This window comes from Uranotaenia lowii, chromosome 2 (assembly GCF_029784155.1).
Source record: "Uranotaenia lowii strain MFRU-FL chromosome 2, ASM2978415v1, whole genome shotgun sequence".
Classification (NCBI taxonomy): domain Eukaryota; kingdom Metazoa; phylum Arthropoda; class Insecta; order Diptera; family Culicidae; genus Uranotaenia; species Uranotaenia lowii.
Window position 1 is genome coordinate 195130006 of NC_073692.1, and position 19728 is coordinate 195149733.

The 19728-nt window shown below is 37.9% G+C and overlaps 3 protein-coding genes across 3 annotated transcripts; 1 reads left to right on the top strand and 2 right to left on the bottom strand.

The window, feature by feature from the left end:
* Window positions 1–3350: 3350 nt before the first annotated feature.
* On the bottom strand, window positions 3351–13987 carry LOC129746942 (intraflagellar transport protein 57 homolog). Its single transcript, XM_055740899.1, has 4 exons — window positions 13877–13987; window positions 4503–5091; window positions 3703–4435; window positions 3351–3643 (listed from the first exon to the last, which is right to left on the bottom strand). Exons 2-4 carry the CDS (start codon window positions 4818–4820, stop codon window positions 3483–3485), a joined length of 1212 nt encoding a protein of 403 aa, XP_055596874.1. The 5' UTR covers window positions 4821–5091; window positions 13877–13987; the 3' UTR covers window positions 3351–3482.
* On the top strand, window positions 12768–15712 carry LOC129746943 (ubiquinone biosynthesis O-methyltransferase, mitochondrial-like). Its single transcript, XM_055740900.1, has 4 exons — window positions 12768–14539; window positions 14710–14847; window positions 14908–15280; window positions 15338–15712. Exons 1-4 carry the CDS (start codon window positions 14403–14405, stop codon window positions 15608–15610), a joined length of 921 nt encoding a protein of 306 aa, XP_055596875.1. The 5' UTR covers window positions 12768–14402; the 3' UTR covers window positions 15611–15712.
* Window positions 15682–19564, bottom strand: LOC129746941 (protein disulfide-isomerase A5). The gene is made up of 6 exons (XM_055740898.1): window positions 19385–19564; window positions 18090–18527; window positions 17798–18018; window positions 17296–17734; window positions 16785–16926; window positions 15682–16717 (listed from the first exon to the last, which is right to left on the bottom strand). Exons 1-6 carry the CDS (start codon window positions 19415–19417, stop codon window positions 16080–16082), a joined length of 1911 nt encoding a protein of 636 aa, XP_055596873.1. The 5' UTR covers window positions 19418–19564; the 3' UTR covers window positions 15682–16079.
* Window positions 19565–19728: the final 164 nt, after the last annotated feature.

Consider the following 19728-nt stretch of genomic DNA (forward strand, 5'->3'; position numbering starts at 1 on the left):
TTATGAACTTTTCATTTATCGTGGTTGAATTAAATGGAATCTTTCGTTTGCTTTGATTCAGTGTCACTTGTCACGTGTCACTTCTCATGTCTAACGTTACTCACGCCTCACTTTTCTGAAATCACGTCGTACATGATGACACGTCTCAGCCTGAGACTCTCAGGTACATCTTAAGCCAGGCATGTCAAACTGGGGGTTAGCGGGCCGCATGCGGCCCGCGCCCTTGGTCAATGCGGCCCGCGCACCCCGTTTTAAATTGTCACAAAAAAACACCACTGATTTTATGTAAAATATTACTGCAAAAAACTAAAGGTGAATGTAACGTTTTCAAATAAATGCAAATGTTTTTCGATGTTAAAATTTCCTCTCAGAAACATTGTTGCTCTGAACCACAGTTTTAGGTTATTCCCGCTTCCATGAAGATTGTGTGTAAGCATTCATAGCGTAAAATACATAAATAGCTTCCAAGTATTTTGGTTCTATTATTTGTGATATTTTTTAAATTGAAGATTTACGTAAGCGTGAATTTCAACATTATTCATTGTAAAAAAGCACATTCTAAATAATCAAAAATTTTCCGAGATTAAATTTGTAGCTCTGAATAAATTTATTTCAGCGACCACTTGTCAAACGTTCAGTTAATTTGGCGGTAAGTGTGTTGGTGGCACCGGAATTGAACAAAAACATATCCCACCGCTGGATTCTTGTTATTGTCTCAAACCTATCCAAATACGTGAGTATAAACAGCATACATTTGTTTATAACACTAGTGAATAATATTTTTGGTTCGTGAATTGATAGTCATTTTTAATACCATATCGGTCACTGAATTAAAAAAAAATCGAAAATCTTTTTAGAGCAGTTTTTAAAATACTGTTTAATGAAAAAACTAATTGTGTTTTTTTTTAAATATCTTCAGCTACTGATCATAAAATTATATTTTTATATAATCTGACCTATAAACTGCCCTTCGCACAGATATTTTTTGACTTCTATTGGGATTCAGAGGTCGATTTTTAATTTGAAACTTGACATCAATAAATAAAGTTCAGTTTTTTGTAAACAATTGCTATCACATCGTATGAGGCCCTCAGAGCCAAAGGGGTATAAGTGAACAAAAGCTACTTTCGAGATAGCAAGCATCTTTGTTGTGCGATTTTCCATATACTTTTTGGGAAGTTGTAGTTGAAGATAAAATTATAAAAATCTGAAATAAGCACTGAATAAAGATTTTAATTCAACTAATTGTTTGAGTGATTAACTCAAAAATGATGTCGGTTATGGTTGGGAGAACTATGGTAGGGGCTAAAAATGGTGTTGGTGCAAAACTGCTTGCGAAAAGAAGGGGGACAGACAGCAATTTTAAATTTGCTCATTTTCAGTGTATTATTCACCAAAAGGCATATTATGCGCAAAGCAATTAAAGTTCCAACATGTGCCGAAACCAGTTTCAGATACTACAAATTTTATGCGTGCCGGGCTTGAATCATCGCAAATTTTCACATTTTTGGAAGACATTGGTCATGAATTCGATTGTGTTCCCTACTACACAGAAGTACGCTGGCTTTCCTGCCACAAAATATTAAAAAGATTTTTTTTTTGCTACGAGAGGAAATAATATTATTTTTGGAAATGAAAGGTGAATCTGTTGAACATTTTCAAACAGACGACTGGGTTCAGGATTTGGCATTTTCCGTTGATCTCACTGGCCACCTGCAAGATTTGAACTTGAAACTTCAAGGAAAAAAACTGCTTGTGATGATGTAAAAAACTTTCAAGCGAAGTTACGGTTATGGATCGACCAAATTTTCAAAGAAAACCTTGTGCACTTCTCTACGTGTCAAGAACTGAAAAGATCAAATGAGGCTGCATCATCTGGTAAATATGTACTTCACCTAGAATCGTTACTAGATGCATTCAAAAGCCGTTTTCGTGACTTTAATTCATAAGAGCAAGAATTTTCGTTGTTTGTATCTCCATTTTCGTTTGCTCCTGAAAATGCAGTTGATAATTTGCAACTAGAGTTGATAGAGCAGCAGCGCGATTCTTTATAAAAATAGAAATATATTGAGGTGGCTGTACCAAAATTTTACAGCTATTTGTCTGAACGCTACGTTGCGTTACGAAATTTGTTGCCAGAATTCTTACTGTTTGCAAGTACCTATGTGAGCAATTTTCTCCATGATGAAAGCTACAAAAACTCCTCAACATTCGAGATTATCTAATACAAATTTATCATCAATAATGAAAGTGTCAGTGACAAATAAACTTCAACCTGATATTAATAAACTAGTATCTTAGAAAAGATGTCAAGCATCAGGAGAATAGATATAATGCATTATAATATAAGAATGTTAAAGATTTAAAGATTTAAAACTTTAATAAAAATTTAACGAAAACTTCCATTCCTAGTTAACATTTAACTATATTCCATTGTATTGTATCTAATCTTTGCGAAAATAATATATTATGTTTTCTAACTGAATTTGGCTGCGGCCCTCTACGTCATAGAAAATTTTCAATGCGGCCCGCACACCTAAACGAGTTTGACATGCCTGTCTTAAGCCCTATAAATATCACAGGTCTCAGGACTTCATAAACAACTGGACATCGTTCTAATATCTGCAAGTGCCAATTATCTTTGGCGACATGCAGGAGAAAGTAGTGTAGAGGCGAAGGATGTACCACGAACTCGCGTAACTCTATGGCGAACATTTGGAAGTTGGCAAATACAGGACAGATAGATACACTTAACAGGATATGTTGCAATAATACAGGATGATTGCCCCCTAAAACACGTGTACAGACCATGGTTGCCAAAATTACAGAAAAAAATATGTAATTTTACAGAACTATGAACAAATCACAGAACATAAAAATTTAAAATATTCACAGATTTTACAAAATTTTTGAATTTTGAATGAATTTCCAGAATTATAATTTTACTGGCCAATATAAAATTTATATATTCCTTACTTTGAATTAGAATGGTCTGATAAGATTGATAATGTTAATTGATTTTTCCTAAATAAAACCAATTTATCATGAATTTTCAATGAAATTAAAGGAAATAGCATCACAGAAAACTATCACAGAATTTATGGGTAGAATCACAGGAAGTCAGTTTTTTTTCAAGTTTATCAAGTTATATCAAAACGTAGGCGCTTATATATGGTAAATTAAGCTGAAAATATTACTCGTTTACATCGGCCCTACGCCATAGACATTGCACTTATTATAAACTGTCATGAAGCTATCAAATAAGTTTGAATGAGAAAAACTAAATCAATCAAATCGTTTCTTTTTGTCTATTTATAGAAAAAAATACAGTTAAAGGTGCTTTCCTCGGAACCTGTCTAGTTATCATTAAAAATATAGGTTATATTTCACAGTTATTGAGCAACAAAAATCATTCAAAACCATTTTTTTTCATAAATATGAAGAGTAAACACTTACTTGAATCACGGATGCTCGTCTCATCATCAATGCGCCGCCATAACCATCGAATCCAGTTCGGCATATTGGGCACTTTGTTTGATTATTTCCGAATTTAAGGAATGCTCCATAACTCCAATTTTGATGTCCATTTCAGAAATTTCCTCCTTAATTCGAAAAATCGCTTTCTTAATATTAATAAGTGGGCCTGCATAAAAGAATCCATTTAAAAAAAACAGTTTCTACATAAGAGATTACAAAACATACTTCCATCGGTCATGGAATTGCCTCTTTGTTCCATCTGAATTTTTATGTTTTCAAGCTCGTTCGTAATCTTCGATAGTTCGTGTTCCTTCTCAGTCTTTTCGCTGTCGCGTTCTTTTATCTGATTGTTAACCTGGTTGTATTCAACCAGTATGTCCTTGTACTGGTGAATCAAGTCCTTTAAATCATTGTTCAAATGTTTTTCGCGACTTTCTATCTTTTCCATTACATAGCCGATATCGTTTTGAAGTTTTTTCAGCTGTCCATCCGTTTCCTCCGTAGCCGATTCGATATTTGATCGAAGGCTTCTCATCTGCTCCAGATGAGCTCTCCAATCTCGTGGATCGGTTTTGACGACTACCTTAAGCTGCGGCAACACTCGTTCTAGCTCAAGGCGCCAATTTTCGCTATCGGTTAGCGAATCTACTTTGTATTCCTTGTTGGTAACTTTTTTGAGTTTTGAGTCCGAAAAATTTAAATCGAACAACCCATTCGTTTCGTCATCACTCTCGTCGCTGGCTTCGGCCATCTGTTCCTCTTCGACTTTCTCCAAAATTACCTCCGAATCGTTTTCAATTAAATCTACCATCGGATCGTCTTCCTTTTTACACTCCGGCCGTTTGATTTGAAACTTGGTCAATTTTAATGCCTGCGTTGCAAGACAATCCATTATGTAGATGCAGATCGGTCCCGCTCCTTGAATCAGCTTGTTTGTTTGAAAATCTGTGGGTACATCCTGATAAAGAATAATATCTTTTTCGTTACGTTTTTCTTTGTCAAATTAGCTTTTACAACACACTTACCATTTCTTGTAGCACCCGAATAATTCGGGAGATAACTAGGTTGGGATCATCGAATTCCTGCGGTTGATCGAATGTCTTGCCAATTTTTCTAATCAACCAGGCAGATATGGAAGTGAACATGAAAAACTGCTCGCCTGGGTTGAACGACTTCAGGAAGTAATATCGATTGATCTGTTTCATTTTCATTTCCTTCAGTAGCAACCGCTCATAGTTCAGTAGCTTTAGCTTTTCCATCAGATCGTCCACCTGATAGGAGGAAACGACCGAAGCACCGTGCTGATCCCGGTCCATAGCCAGGCCATACTCGTGACGGAACATCACTAATTCGAATATCTGTTTAATTACTTTCTACAGGAAACTAACTAGAACATTTCCTGAAACCGACAAATCGGCTGAAGGATACGAATCTATAACGATAACGAAACCCAAGGCCACAACAAAACATTCGGATGCCGTTGCTACGGGACAGGAGGTGCCACTTCAATGCGCATGACACGGATAGGCGGCGATATTACTTCAAATTTGTGTTGTTCCAATTAAACGGTTATGAGCGGAATGGAAAAATGTCCTTAAATATTTAGTTCAGCGTCTAAAAAAATTTTACAATGAAAACATAAGTTTCAAAAACGTGAAACCTAATTATGAAACATTGAAAGGATGGATTAATAGGATGTGCTTCATGTCGATTTGAACACAAAATTGCAAAACTTTATAAAGGAAAAATAAAGTTTCAATAGGTACCTACATATACAAATCGAAGTGTTTTTCAATTAACTGTCTGATTCCATGCGACGCTTTCTGTGGAATTTCCATGCACCTTGGTAGGGTAGATAATATTATGCTGAACTGAAATTTAACCCCCAGTTTATCATTTAACTTAACAAGTTCCGAACAATCCTATGCTGGATATCGTTGGGCGATGAACTAAAGCACAATGATTTTGTATATTAGGCTCCATTCGCCATTCAGCGGTTTCCGAAACATAAATATCTTTTTGGCTTTCTTACAGAAAGGCATAGCGAACGGTCAGTTGGGGATATCATTAATTAAGGATCCAAGACCCCACTCAATATAAGTATACCAATCGACTCAGCTCGACGAGTCATATCTTAAAAACAAAAAAAAACAACATTTTATTCCATAGTAAATATCATACTTTTGTAGGCTCCAAAAAAGGTAGCCATTTGCTCAGCAACAGTAGCCAGCAATCGCTAATTTAATTACGGGGGCGATCAAAAATTTGACAAAAAGTTCATCAACCAGCCGAGAACCGATCCCACGCCATCTATCATGAGAGTTAAGAAGGCTATCCCCTTGACCACTAGTGAGCGTCGAGAATTGTGGCTCTCAAACTTAAACAATTTGAAATATTTTGATAGTAAATGAACTCGTTGAATATCAGTTCGCTTATCCTCCAAAAAACGTACTGGCTATCTTTTTGGCTTTCTTACAGAAAGGCATAGCGAACGGTCAGTTGGGGATATCATTAATTAAGGGTCCAAGACCCCACTTTATAGGTACCAATCGACTCAGCTCGACGAGTTACGATGATGTCCGTCAATTTGTATGTTCCATAAAAACGTTCTTAACACAACTCCTGTTCTAGGTTTCACGATTTTGATGAATTTAGTATCAAAAAATTGCATTTTTTTTCCTGTAGGGCATATTTCAAATCCAAAAAAAAAACAAAATTTTTTAAAATTTTAAAAATTTTAGAACATATCATGCTTACGTTGGCTCCAAAAAAGGTAGCCATTTGCTCAGCAGCAGTAGCCAGCAATCGCTAAATTAATTACAAAGGCGATCAAAAATTTGACAAAAATTTCATAAAACAGCAGAGAATCGATCCCACGCCATCTAGCATGAGAGTTTAGGAGGTTAACCCCTTGACCACTAGGGAGCGTCGAGAATTGTGGCTCTCAAATTTTAACAGTTTGAATTATTTGGATTATAAATTCGTTGAATATAAGTTCGTTTATCATCCAAAAAATGTACTGGGCACCTTTTTTTATATTGAGTTTAGTAATTTTTGCTATCGATTTTCTTTAATCATAATCTTTTTTATAGATTAATAATATATAATTCAGAAAAAAGGAATCCATTATTGTGTCATTTATTTCCAAAGATAATTGACACTCTGTAAGAAAGCCTCCAATCCACTGATAAGTGTATTAAATCGGGTTTTTATATTGAGTTTAGTAATTTTTTTTTGCTTTCGATTTTCTTTAATCATAATATTTTTTTATATATTAATCACATATAATTCAGAAATAAGGAATCCATTATTGTTTCATATGTTTCCACAGATAATTTACACTCTGTAAGAAAGCCTCCATTTCACTGTTAAGTGTATTAAATTGGGTTTTTTATGTTAAAAGCGAATAAATCTAGATATGTCAATCGAAGATAGCAGTTCACCACGTTACACATTCTGTATTTTCAAATCAAGAACAAAACTTACATGGTTTACTAGAAGAGCTTCCATGCGCTTAAAATTAATACTTGAACTCGAAATGACTACACGTAGAGAACACTAAGCATTAGAAAAAAAACAAAACTGATTTTGTTTGAAAACATACTTTTTTTAACCAAACTCCTGTTTTGTTTGAATCAAATTATTTTGTTTTTGATTCAAAAAAATATTTTTGAAAGAAAGAATTAATTCTTAGAACTAAATATTTTTGAACTTTGATGTTACACAAATTCTTTGATTCTAAATAAATGGTCCAATGGCTTATTTCTTTCGAAACTTAAGTACTTCTTTATATACTGAAAGAACACTTGGATTTTTAGACAACTAATTACTAATTTATTACTTTCAATAGAACAATTGAGTAGCGTGTTGATAGGACGTGGGCCTGACGAAAAATGAATAATTTTCACTTGTTGATTTGGTATCCACGGTAGCATAAGTCGATGCCTACTGTGGAAACATATTTCCTTCCTTATTCCCAGGACACCAGGTAAGAGTTCAATCTATCAGGCAGCCTGATGTTCCTCTGGGGACGTCTAGGTGTTGGTTCATCTTCGAAGGAAATGAAAGAATCGTTTTGGTCTTCTATGCTAACATCGACATCGACCGAAGTTGATTCCCCGGCTGGTGGTTGAGGATCATCTTCTTCAGGTTCTGGAGCATTTGATGTACAGGATGGTTGACCAGGCTTGAAGTCCAAACATATCGACCAATACGTTCAATGGTGCATGCTGCCTCTCCGAAGTAATTGCATCACCAGGATACCGAAGCTTGACCTGGTCAACGTGTGAACGTATCAGCTTCCGCCTGCCATGATGTTCTTCCAATAGGATGTTGAAGTTAACTTCAAGAATCTTTCCAGGAACTCACTTCCAAGACGAATTGTTGCGGTATAGTTTGGCATACACCGCAGCACCAGATGTTAGTTTGTGTGGTCGTGGTCCCTGATCTACTTTCGGATGTCTCGGTTGGTCATGATCCAGAAGATTCATAATAGTTCTGATTGTTCTGCCAATCATGAGCTCAGCTGGGGTAGAACCATCCAGGACACGGCTTGGAGTTGCAGGAACGTTTGAAGGGATTCTGGATGTTATGCCAGTCGTTGATTTTCAGCAAAGACCTCTTGAGGGAATCCACGATCCTTTCAGCCTGACCGTTTGATTGTGGATGATAAGGCGAAATCCGCAGATGTTGAGTTGAATACCGTTCCTCCCGCAGAAATTTTCGAATGGTTTCGAAATGAATTGGGTGCCATTGTCGGAAACAATTGTTGATGTTTCGAAATGATGGTGATGTCTGCTGCTGTGTCGGATTGAAGCGTTGCTGCAGAACCATCGATGAGAACAGTAAGAAACTTCCGGCTTGACACGAAGTTGATGTTGTTTTCAGCAAAAACAACTTTTACTGGTCGCTTCTTGAAAACATTGGCTTTTGATTGCGGCTTCGGTTTGTAGCAATCACAATAACCTTCCTTGTGTCCGGTTTGCTTGCAATTCCTGCAGACGCGGCTTGAATAGCTGCAGTCGCGGACAAAATGCATTCCGCCGCACTGCCAGGAGTCTTTGGGTTGGTTGAAGTGTTGGTGGGTTTTGAATGTGAACCGGATCGTTTTACTGGAAACTTCTTCTGCTTCACTGTGCAGACAGAAGTCACCTGTTGATGTTGTTCAACCATCGCTTTGTCGAGCTTCAAATTTTGCAGACGTTGAGCATCCTTGACCAAAATTTCAAGACTGCATTCGTCTTCCGGGCCAGTTGCTTCCAATTTGGACAGTAGCCTCGTTCGTTTGTCTGCATTCTTTCGTTGATTGCACCGCACCGCAGATGAAAATGAGGCTTTTAAATTGGTCCACCTTTAAGTTGGCCAATTCGAAATCCACGCAGACCTTGTTCACCATCCCAGCGTAGCTCACCAAATCATAAGCAACGTTTTTCCGCAGTTGAAAGCACTTGTAGCGTTTGCAGAAGAGCGAAATCCGGGTACTGAAGAGTTTCGTGAGTTTAGTGACCGTTAGAACAATTGAGTAGCGTGTTAATAGCACGTGGGTCTGACGAAGAATAATTTGCACTTGTGGATTTGGTATCCACGGTAGCCTAAGCCGACGCCTACTGTGGTAACAGAAAACAAATTTTTTTTTCTTTATTTGGTTATGACCGAGGAAGTTTATAAAAACTGTTGACGGTTCCTAGACAGTGTTACAGCTCCAGGGTTGTGTGTACTTATGTAATATATACTTAAATTTAAAACACTTCCGTTGCTGCCATTAGGGAAACAGTGAGGATAGGAAGGAAGGGATGGAGATTAAGGATGGATTTTGGAGGTGGAAAGGAGATAGTATGAATTTTGGAAAGGGTGCTTAAAAATTCCCCACACCAGGTTGCACACGGTTACGAAGACCATTTCCTGTCTTCTCCTCCCTAGAGCCCATAGCTTAGACAAGATTTACCGCGCTTGTCACGCGTTACTTTTGTTGATGTTTAGTTTCTTGGGAGGTCCGTGCAGTTTAATTTTAGAGGTTTGGTTTAAGAAGCACAGTAAGATCGCACCCCTCCACTAGTCATACTGTCTTTGTACGGTATGGTTTCGTAAGAGCGGATGGACCCTACTGTGCTGAGTTTCGTTAAAGTGATGATTGTTTCGAGTTAAATCCAAAATATTTGATTTTTGTTTTGAATGTAGTAAATCTTGGTATGTTTTTTAATTCACTAGGCAGAGAGTTGAAAATGTTGATTCCTCTGTTTACAACACTATTTTGTGCAAAAGAAGTTCGTGATCTTCTAGTAGATAGATTGACATGTGCCGAACTCCTTGTATTATGTGCATGAAATTCTGATGATAGAGGTATATTTAATTGATGTTTAACCAAATTATTTAAAACTTTGTAGATATAAAGGCAAAGTTCTAATTTATTGAGCATATCATAAGATAACACTTTGGAATTGTAGAGTGATTCAGTCGGGTGCAATATGGGAAGATTTCTTATAATTTTTATGGCTTTGTTCTGTAAGATGCGTATAGGTTGTAGATTGATACTGGTACTACTACCCCAAATGCAATTCATGTATGTTATGTGGGAATGAATATATGCAAAGTATATCTTCCAGGCTGTACTTTCAGAAATCAGTGGGCGTATTTTTCTTAGAGCAAACACATATGGCGTTATTTTACTACAGACATTTTTTGTATGAATATTCCATTTCATGTTTTCATCTATGAATAAACCCAAATACTTTGATGAGCTGACTTGTTTTACTGGAGAACCTTTAACAGTAATGTTTAGAGTTTGAGAGTTTCCCCGAAGTTTGAACAACATAAAATTGGTTTTTTTAAGGTTCATTTCCATGTGATTGGAAAGAAAGAAGTCAACTAGTAGTTCAAGATCATGTTCGATGTTTTCTTTGAGCGTTATCAATTTTTCAGAAGAGTATAGTATTGTAGCATCATCCGCGTAGAGTTGTAGTTTTCCTTTTAGAGGCAACAAGAATATATCATTGATATACATTATGAACAACATTGGGCCAAGAATTGATCCTTGTGGAACTCCGTGTTTGATAGTCTGCAGTGAACTTGTTGTATTGTTAATCTTCACTGCTTGTTTTCTATTGCTCAGATATGAATGCATTAAGCTTTGAGAATCGTTAGAAAAACCTAAGTCAGAGAGCTTTTTAACAAGTAACTTGTGGTGAACTGAATCAAAGGCTTTTTTCACATCTATGAACACACATACAACAGACTTGGCGTTGTCTATTCCACTTGAGATGCCATCTACGAGATTAATGGCGGCTGTTAAGGTGTTAGACTTAGGGACAAAACCAAACTGGTTTAACTGTTTCTTAACCAAAGAATAATATTTTTAACTTAAAGAAATAATCATTTTAAATAAACACTTCAGCCTTTGATTCAAAAGATCGGTACTCGCTGTCACATTATTTGAACATTATTTTCGCAAACCTTAACAAAGGTATCAGTACTTTGGTATATGTAAGTATATTTATCAGTATATTTAAAGATGTACGCTTTAGTCTTAAGTAGAATTTAGATCTCTTCAAAGAAACATGAAGTTTCACTGAGATCCTATATGTGTGTGTTCGTTTTTTTTTTTAAATCGAGTTGAACGGAGTACCAATTCCATATAAAAAAGCACCTAAAATCCTAAGCTTAACCTTTGACAGACGTTTCAACTTTGACTCACATTGCAGAACGGTTTAACCGGAAATACAAAGCCGTGTACGTCTCATTGAAATGATTAGTAAAAAGCATACTGTATCCAACCGCAACACTATTTTGAATTATGGAAATAGTATAGTCACCAAGATGATACCAATCCAACTTCATTGGTCTTGGTCGACAAAGATAAGGACCGGATGATTTGATTATAGTGAACACGTTGAATTTCAGGTCAGGAATTTTAAATAATAAAAAGAAAGAATTTTAAATCTTAAATTTATTTGCATTCGCAATCAAATGTAACACTGGGTCACAGTGATTCATTTGATAGCGAATAAAATTAAATTTGAGGTTTAAAATTCTTTCTTTTTTTATAAGAAATTCCCGATAGGAATTTAGAAACAACAGAAAATATTTCCTCCAATTGGAAGAAAAGGAAAATGGTTCAATGAATAAATGCTTTTGAATCTAAATCGTAATAACATTGTAGCAAAAGAAAATAACTTAGAATCAATTTGAACTGTTCTTGAATCAAAGCATTAAGATTTTAAATAAATGATTTTTCAAATGACAAATGCATTTGTTTTTGCGGCACTTTCCTTTGAAATGAAATATCATTTCGCTGCGTGTTAGAATGAAATTTGTTACTAAATCAGGGATTTTCAGTACATTACATTTAGTGTAAGGAACCTTCTTCCTGTTCCCATGGCCATTATTGAAGCAATTTATTCAGTGATTCGAAAATAACGAGAAATGGGTAAAATTAAAAAGAAACAGAACTTCGTCGAATATATCATTTACTTATCAAAAAAGATTCAACGCCTCATCGACGGGATTCAAACTTTCAATTTTCGGTTTTAATACTCTTTTTTTCCTAATTGTTTGGGAACACTTTTGAAAATTTTAAATTTTAATGCAATCATTAAGGCAAATGGTACAAATTAGAATGCATTGTGGATGATTAAAATTGATATAAAAATCAAAATTCAAATAAATCCACTGAAAACACTGGAGACATGGAGAGGTGGGTTTTTGCATGACACAGTTCTTGACTGGTCACGGATGCTTCATGCAGTACCACCATTGGTTTGGACATGTGACCTCGCCATTCTGCTCAACCTCCTGTGACACAGTAGACACCATTGCACGTAGTGTTCAACTGTCCGAGGTTCGAAGGGGTACGCGCTAACATGCTTGTCGCCTGCGGACCAGACACGACAGCCGACAACATCATGCGAAGGATGTGTGAGGATGCAAATACCTGGCGTGTGGGCGGCGATGGGTTCACCCGAATCATGACTGCCCTGCAGAGGAGTTGGAACCAGCACCGGTCCGCGACCGGTGTAGGATGACTCCTTCGTCGGGGAGCATCTGAATAGTGTGCGTCCGATCCTGGCAGTAAAGTATACGAAGATAAGACTCTACCTTCTCCGTATGCCGAGCTGTTGGGTACGTCGCGCGTCTGTGTGTAGGATACCTCCAACGTTACCGTTGCGCAGTATCTGAGTCGAACGCGCCCTCTGCGACGGAGGCTGTGGGGATAAGACATGACCTTCTCCGCAGTCGAACTCGCACAGGGAAGAGTATTCACGTCACGGAATACTCTCGAGTAGAGTGGTCTCACGTCGCCGTCGGATGAGCCACTCGAGTCGTGTAGAATGACGTCTTCGCCGGGAATCATCCGAGTAGTTTCGTAAAGTCCCGGACGTGTGACAGGCGCGTGTCCAGGATAAGCTGCTCTCGATTCGGCACACGGACGGGCAAAGAGGAGAGGGCCTCGAGCCAAACCAACCGGAGCCAAGATCTCGAGTCGTTAGAGAAGAGGTCATTGGTATCTTGCAGTGGTCTCGAACAGAGGCGGATCGCACGATAGTCGTGCAAACCAAGCGAGCCTTGAGCTACGAGTAAAGGCCGGACCTCGAGTCGTCAGAGGGGAGGTCCTTAGTCTTGAATCGTAACAAGAGGCAGGGTATATATGCTGGAGTTTTGACTCGAAATTGAGTTAGCCAGTGAGCGCTTAAGCGCGGACTTGGTCTCCCATCTCGGGTACAGCCTTCGGTGCAGGTCCGGATGGGATTATGACCAGAGGCCCCAGGTGGACTTTATGGCGTAGGGGTACTTAGTATCATGAGTCGTCCAATTGCACCCATGGACCCATAGTAGCATACTGGGGGGACTCGGTCGCTCGCCGTGCCTTGGAATGCAATCTGTAAAAAGGATTTACCACCTGGGTGATAATAAAAAAAAGGTGCATTTTGACTCGTTTGCTTTTTCAGATGCATCTATTGAAAACGATGGAAAATTTTAAGTTATCGGTACATTGAGATTTTGAAAGCCAGCTATTTAAGAATCGAGCGTGGCTCAGTGGTAGGGCATCAAATAAGTTATAAGCGCCAGAGTACCTGGTTTTTATAAAATTTGAAGCAATTGATAATAGCTTAAATGCTTATTTAGCCTTTAAGACCCCGTTTACTGGAACTTTTAGTTACCGTTGTGTGTACTGGCCCTTATTGGCTTAAAATCCCATATTGGCTTAAAATCCCATGAAGAATTTCAAGAGCTTAGGGGAAAGCCCAGTAAGACGGACTCAGCGGGTAAAACGAACGCTTTGAATATTTCAAATACTACTCTGTTGTGTTGTGAGCCTACTAATGGTTGAATCAAATACAATTTTTGGCAAATATCTAATGATGGGAACATGTTTGTCGAAGTGTTTCAACCTTTGTTGACTTACAGCAGGCAGCAGGTCCCTTATTGATTAAATTATAATAAAACAGTCCATAACTCGCAAAATTTTCGGAAATTACAACCGTTTTCAACGGAGGAATGCTTGTTAGGCTTCTTCTTAGCCATCTGGAGAAAAACCAGAACTATCTGTGAGGAGTGTTCAAAACTTGAGGACACACAGGTAATACAATTAAGTTTGATAAATGTTAAATTAAGGAATATTTATATTTATTTTAAATTAATACCATATGAGAATATATAGCTTTTCTTTGTATTGCCGTAATCGTTTGAAGCAGGTACAACAGTATAACCCAAGTTCATTCTTATCAGCATAACGAATCATGTGGATGAATTTGCACATTTGTACAACATCCACAAAAATGGCAAAACGATGGTCTCGACACCCACACAAAGGATTTTTTCGGGTACCTACTTCTGACCAATCAATCTCACCAGTTGGTTAATATCAATTGCCAGGTACACTGGTGTATTTGCGGGATTGCCAAATTATACGAACTAGTGAACCATCAAAAATGCTGAGTCCGTATTATTTGATTTATCTCATTCTCGGACCGGTCTTCAAGATTGCCGAAAAACTTATGATTTTTCTGAAGGTCAACATTTTAGTAAATGCTTTGGAGCAGCATTTCGGCTACTTTGTTATCGGGCTGTAAGTATCAAAAGTCGTTTGCACGGAAGAACAACATATGGTTCGATTTTTATCGTTATCATCATCATGAAAAACGTGTCAAGTTTCGCATTCGCTTCATTTAACAAATGCATTGTTACATAATGTGTTATGGGATGACGAGATAATCACTTAAATAAAATTGATTAAAGAAATGACCCTCGACCGAAGGAAACCGCCCCGAAAGACAGCGTTAGTCAAACAGAAATATCTCACATGGCAAAAATGGTTGAATTTTGGTGGAACCCAAAGGGGCCGGCCAAGATGATGCACACATTTCATCAAGTCAGGTAAAGTTTTGTAAATTTTCTGTGTTAACTGATATAGATAGCCTAAAATGGTACTTACAGAGTTCCACTGGTGATCGAGGGGTTGGCTGAAGTGGGTAAAATTCCATCGAAAAATATAACATCAAACAGTGCACTGGACGGAATCCGAATTCTGGAGGCCGGTTGCGGTGGTGGAGTGCTAGCTGAAGACCTAGCATACAAAGGAGCATACGTAGTGGGAATCGATCCTTGTAAAGAGATGATCGACTTGGCGAAAACTCATCTGGAAACCAAATCTAAGGATTTGAAAAAATCAATCGAATATCATACAACAACCGTCGAGGAACATGCTAAACAATTTGCAAACTCGTACGATGCAGTTGTTTGTTCAGAAGTTATGGAACACGTTGATGAGAAGGAGTCCGTTCTGGAGGCTTGTGTTCGCTGCTTAAAGGTATGTTGTCAGCTGATGAAAACAATCATAAAATCTAACAAACCACTTTTTTAACAGCCCGGAGGATCACTGTATATTACGACTGAAAACCAAACGATGTTGTCATGGTTTACGTTTATACTCATCCCGGAGTATATTTTGAAATTTATACCAAAGGGAACACACTTTTACGAAAAATTCATCTCACCGGAAAGTGTTTCCTGTATGCTTGCCAAGCACGGGTGCAAAACAAAACGCGTGCGTGGATTTTTCTACGATAGGTTCCGGAATAAGTGGAGTTTCATTTCAAATGCCGATTGTAACTACGGACTGCACGCTGTCAAGCAATAGAAACCCGATTTTCTCAAATTTTCTTCAGTGGCATGTTCGGATAAGAAACGTTCAGCAAGGTGTTACGCACATTCACAAATAAAACACTTATATTTCAGATCATTCGCTCGATCACTTGCCTCATATTCATGGACTGAGCACATTCATATCACTCAAACTCATTGTGCTACGTAATCATTTGTAAGTCTTGTTTACCTTCCCACTAAGTTAAAAGTTGGAAGAAATAGTTCGTTTGTAGAAAAATAAATACCTACCACAAAATATTCGAGACGGAAGAAAACTTTGGAAATGTTCAGTGTTTAGTAAGAAAATAGTTATGGTAAAAAATGTTAAAGGATAGTAAACTGAGGCAGATTATAGTTGGATCACTTGTTCCTTGCAAAGGATGTACCACTTCCTTCATTTTCAATTGTGCGAGATTTGAAGAAATCACAATGTAGTCTTACTATGTACCAGTCTGTTAGGATTTTTATAGCTCATCTTTAGCGTTCGCTCCATTTGACTTGATGAATTCATACATAGCTGCTGCTGTACGTTTGCCGTCGTAATTTTTATAGAATTTCCCCCGAACAAAGTACTTTAACGTTGGATACCCTTGAATCTCAAATCGCTCGGAAGTTTTGGTGTATTCGGTACAATCAACGGCGGCCACCTTTCCTGGTATGCCGTTCTTTATGAGTAAACTGGCGGTTTCAGCGAAATCTGGCTTCATTCGTTTACAATGACCACACCAGGGGGCATAAAACATTACTAGAACGCGATCCTCGTTTTGCAAAACGTCATCTACGTTGCTATCGGTGATAGTGATTATTTTATCGGCACCCGGAAAATCTCCAAATGGTTCAGGAGCTTTCTTTTCCGGAGCAGCTGCCGTTGGATCGGTTAAGAATTTTATAAAATCCACCTCGGTCCTACCTCCATTGTATTCTTGTACGGTCTTGAGATAGCTGAAGTATTTCATCGTGGGGTATCCACGAACTTCGTAAGCTGAACAGACGCCGGAATAACGAGTGCAATCAACTGCGGCTAAGGCAACCTTGGGATCATCTTTAAAATGCTCAGCCGCTCCGGCGAATTCTGGTTTGGCCCGTTTACAATGCCCACACCCTAAAAGAGAAAAAAAAGGTTGAGTTATGATCTGTTCAACCGTAATCTATTGACAATGACCACTCACATGGTGCATAGAACATTAGCAGCACATGCTTTTTCTTCTTGAGGAATGGCTTGAACGATTCGTCGTTCAGATGGACCACTTCGTTTTCTTCATCTTCCCAGGGTGCTTCTGGAGCTGGTGGTGGTGGGGGTTCCGCTGGATTCTAAAAACAATCGTTTTAGTATTTAAGATATAAGAAACGCTTTTGCTCCCCATAAAGGCATCGCTTCTGAAATTGAATATACTTGATGCAAACCAAAGAAAGCATAAAAATTTCTATAGAAAAACGGTCGAATTTTTATTGATACATACAAAAACACAAATACGATTTCGCTGGAAGCTATTCAGTAGCTGTTTGACCTACTTTAATTTCAACCCTATTTAACAGACTACACATTTAAATGCTTCACAATATCGTTGGAGGATGGCTTGAGACTTGAAATTTTTTTCTTCCATTTTCAGAAGCCTTCAAAATGATAAACTGGTTATTAAAAACCGAAACGTAGCATTACGCTTCTGGATCGTGACTTACCTTCATGAATTCTATTATTTTGTCAGCTTCCCGCATGTTGACATCGAATTTGAACTCCCCGTTTACAAAGTACTTAACTGTAGGGAAACCTTGCACAGAGAACTTTTGCGAAATACTTTGTTCTTTAGTAGAATCTATAGCTGCCAAAACACCGGCAATTTTCTTTTCTTTCATCAATGTAGCCGCCTTTTCATATTCCGGTTTCATTCGTTTGCAGTGGCCGCACCAGGGAGCGTAAAACATAACCAGTGCTGATTTTTCATCTTTTAGGGCGGGTTCAAAATTGGCACTTGTCAGATGTACGATTTCCGAGTTTGGTTCAGACGCCCAGTCAACCTCTTGAGGTTTATCTGGAGGAGGAGCCGCTGGGTTTTTCATGAAGGCTACTATTCCGGCTCGGTTGTTTTCCCCGTCAAAAGTATGCTTCATTCGACCATTTCTGGAAACAAGTGTTAAATAAGTAGGTACAGGAATATTTCTAAATGGATATTCGAAAACTTACTCATAGTAAAGCAAAGTTGGAAAACCAGTAATGTTGTATTGCTTTCTAATAATTGAATTTTCTGGTCGATTTACGTCGATGGCAGCCAGAATATATTTTGGCTTAAGTTCCGTTGCAGCTGCAGAAAATTCCGGCTTCAACGTTTTGCAAAAACCACACCATGGAGCGTAGAACATTACAAGGACCGGTCGCACTTCCTTTTTCAAAAATTTTCCAAGAGCCTTAAAAAATGACATTGTTTAAAAAAGAAATCTAAAAAGTTGGCAAAATAAATAATTCAAAGCCTACTTACAACCGAGTCCGGAACATGAACAACATCCACTCCAATGGGATCTTCCTCCCATGGTAAATCGCCGGTAGGTTCTCGCATGAAATTGGACATGCTGGTAGCGGACAACTGTCGATCGTAGTCCTTGTGGAAATCACCATCCTTGTAATGCTTTAGCGCGTGAGGTGCAGGTTGAGCTTTCAGTTTTTTGCAAATCTTTTTCACTTCACTGTTGCTGCAGTCGAACAAAACCATCGTTCCCTGACCCTTTATTATCTCTGCCGCATCTCGAAACGCATTCAAGGTACTGTGGGCCTCTTTCATACTCGAGACAAACAACACCAGTACATTGTTCTTCGTGCGGAGCAGCTTTTTGAAGTCTTTCATATCGGAAATGCCATCTACCACGGCGCTTTTGGAGTTAGTTTTTCCCTCTGTTGGTACATGTCCAATGATGCAGGCCTGTTTGAAAAATATATAAATTATAAGTGATAAAATGTCAAAAGCAATGTCAAATTATCAAATACCTACAAATAACGAGAAAAAAACATAGTTTCAACAAGGGTAAAGCATTGTTAAATATTTGTTTACCTAAAGTAATCTGTTTCGAACAACAGATCATGAAACTTACTGAGATAGTTTTGGACTACATACAACATATTCGAAATCTTTTTTGTTTGAAACTATCGATCATCGCTTGTATTTTTGTTTTTTTTTTTTTGGAAACTTGTGAAACAAAAATTATTCAAACATTCAATAACATAAGAAACCGGTACTACAGGAATTCAACCAAAAAATGGTATTTTACAAAACATGGAAAACAGTATCAAAAAAAAATGTTTGAAATTGTTTTACATGATAAACCTCTATTCGTCTACCTATATTGAAATTCAATCAAAATCAACTAAACGTGTTAGTACAACATAATTAGCAAACATTTCCAATAAAATTCTCAATAAGTTAAATTACTTTTATAGAAATCTCATATTTCTGAAACCAAATATAAGAGACATAATTTTATGATTATTAATCATTACAAGAATTAAGCCATTTTTTTCTGGGTCCGTCTAACTCTGTCATTGTAAACCGAGGGATCAAAACAAAACGAAACTCAAATCTCCGGCAAGCTCAAGTCATGCAGAAGCGCAAGGGCAAGCACGCAGACAAGCGGAAGAAATCCTGACGTGGCGTAGCGCTGCTTTCATTTAATGCTGCGAGAAAGATCAAAGCTAGCGCCTATCTTCCGGGACTGATGCGATTAGCATTTTCTCCACCATTCTTGCCGTCTGCCTGCAAGAGCTGCTTTTTGCTGTACTTACCAATGCGGCCACAGCTAGAAATGTTGCTCTCATGATTCAATGCACAAGGAACTATTTTATGGCAGCTACATTTACAGATTTATCCTTAACTTTTCACTTTTTCGGGCCAAAAATTAGTAGCACCGGCTAATCTGCTTCCCAATCAAATCTGCTTTTTTTTACTTGTTTGACTTTTCTTCTTTTCGATTCTTTCACCATCACGAACCGATTCACCACGATCATTGAACCGGTAAAAAGCTCGCGCATCATGCAGATGAACTGGAAAGCTCGAATTGATAGAAGTGTTCAATGACAAAACACTGCTGGTTCTGATGGTTCTGACCAAGGCGGGTAAAGCTTCAGGT

What these genes read in the sequence shown, in the direction of transcription:
- LOC129746941 (XM_055740898.1), bottom strand. Translation starts at nt 19,417, where the DNA reads ATGAGAGCAACATTTCTAGCTGTGGCCGCATTG. An exon ending in TTCTAGCTGTGGCCGCATTG is followed by an intron (nt 18,528 to 19,384) that starts GTAAGTACAGCA and finishes TTTTTCAAACAG; the next exon opens with GCCTGCATCATTGGACATGT. An exon ending in TTCATGTTCCGGACTCGGTT is followed by an intron (nt 18,019 to 18,089) that starts GTAAGTAGGCTT and finishes TCATTTTTTAAG; the next exon opens with GCTCTTGGAAAATTTTTGAA.
- LOC129746942 (XM_055740899.1), bottom strand. Translation starts at nt 4,820, where the DNA reads ATGTTCCGTCACGAGTATGGCCTGGCTATGGACCGGGATCAGCACGGT. An exon ending in TTCGGGTGCTACAAGAAATG is followed by an intron (nt 4,436 to 4,502) that starts GTAAGTGTGTTG and finishes ATTCTTTATCAG; the next exon opens with GATGTACCCACAGATTTTCA. An exon ending in CAATTCCATGACCGATGGAA is followed by an intron (nt 3,644 to 3,702) that starts GTATGTTTTGTA and finishes TCTTTTATGCAG; the next exon opens with GCCCACTTATTAATATTAAG.
- LOC129746943 (XM_055740900.1), top strand. Translation starts at nt 14,403, where the DNA reads ATGCTGAGTCCGTATTATTTGATTTATCTCATTCTCGGACCGGTCTTC. An exon ending in CACACATTTCATCAAGTCAG is followed by an intron (nt 14,848 to 14,907) that starts GTAAAGTTTTGT and finishes TGGTACTTACAG; the next exon opens with AGTTCCACTGGTGATCGAGG. An exon ending in CTTGTGTTCGCTGCTTAAAG is followed by an intron (nt 15,281 to 15,337) that starts GTATGTTGTCAG and finishes CTTTTTTAACAG; the next exon opens with CCCGGAGGATCACTGTATAT.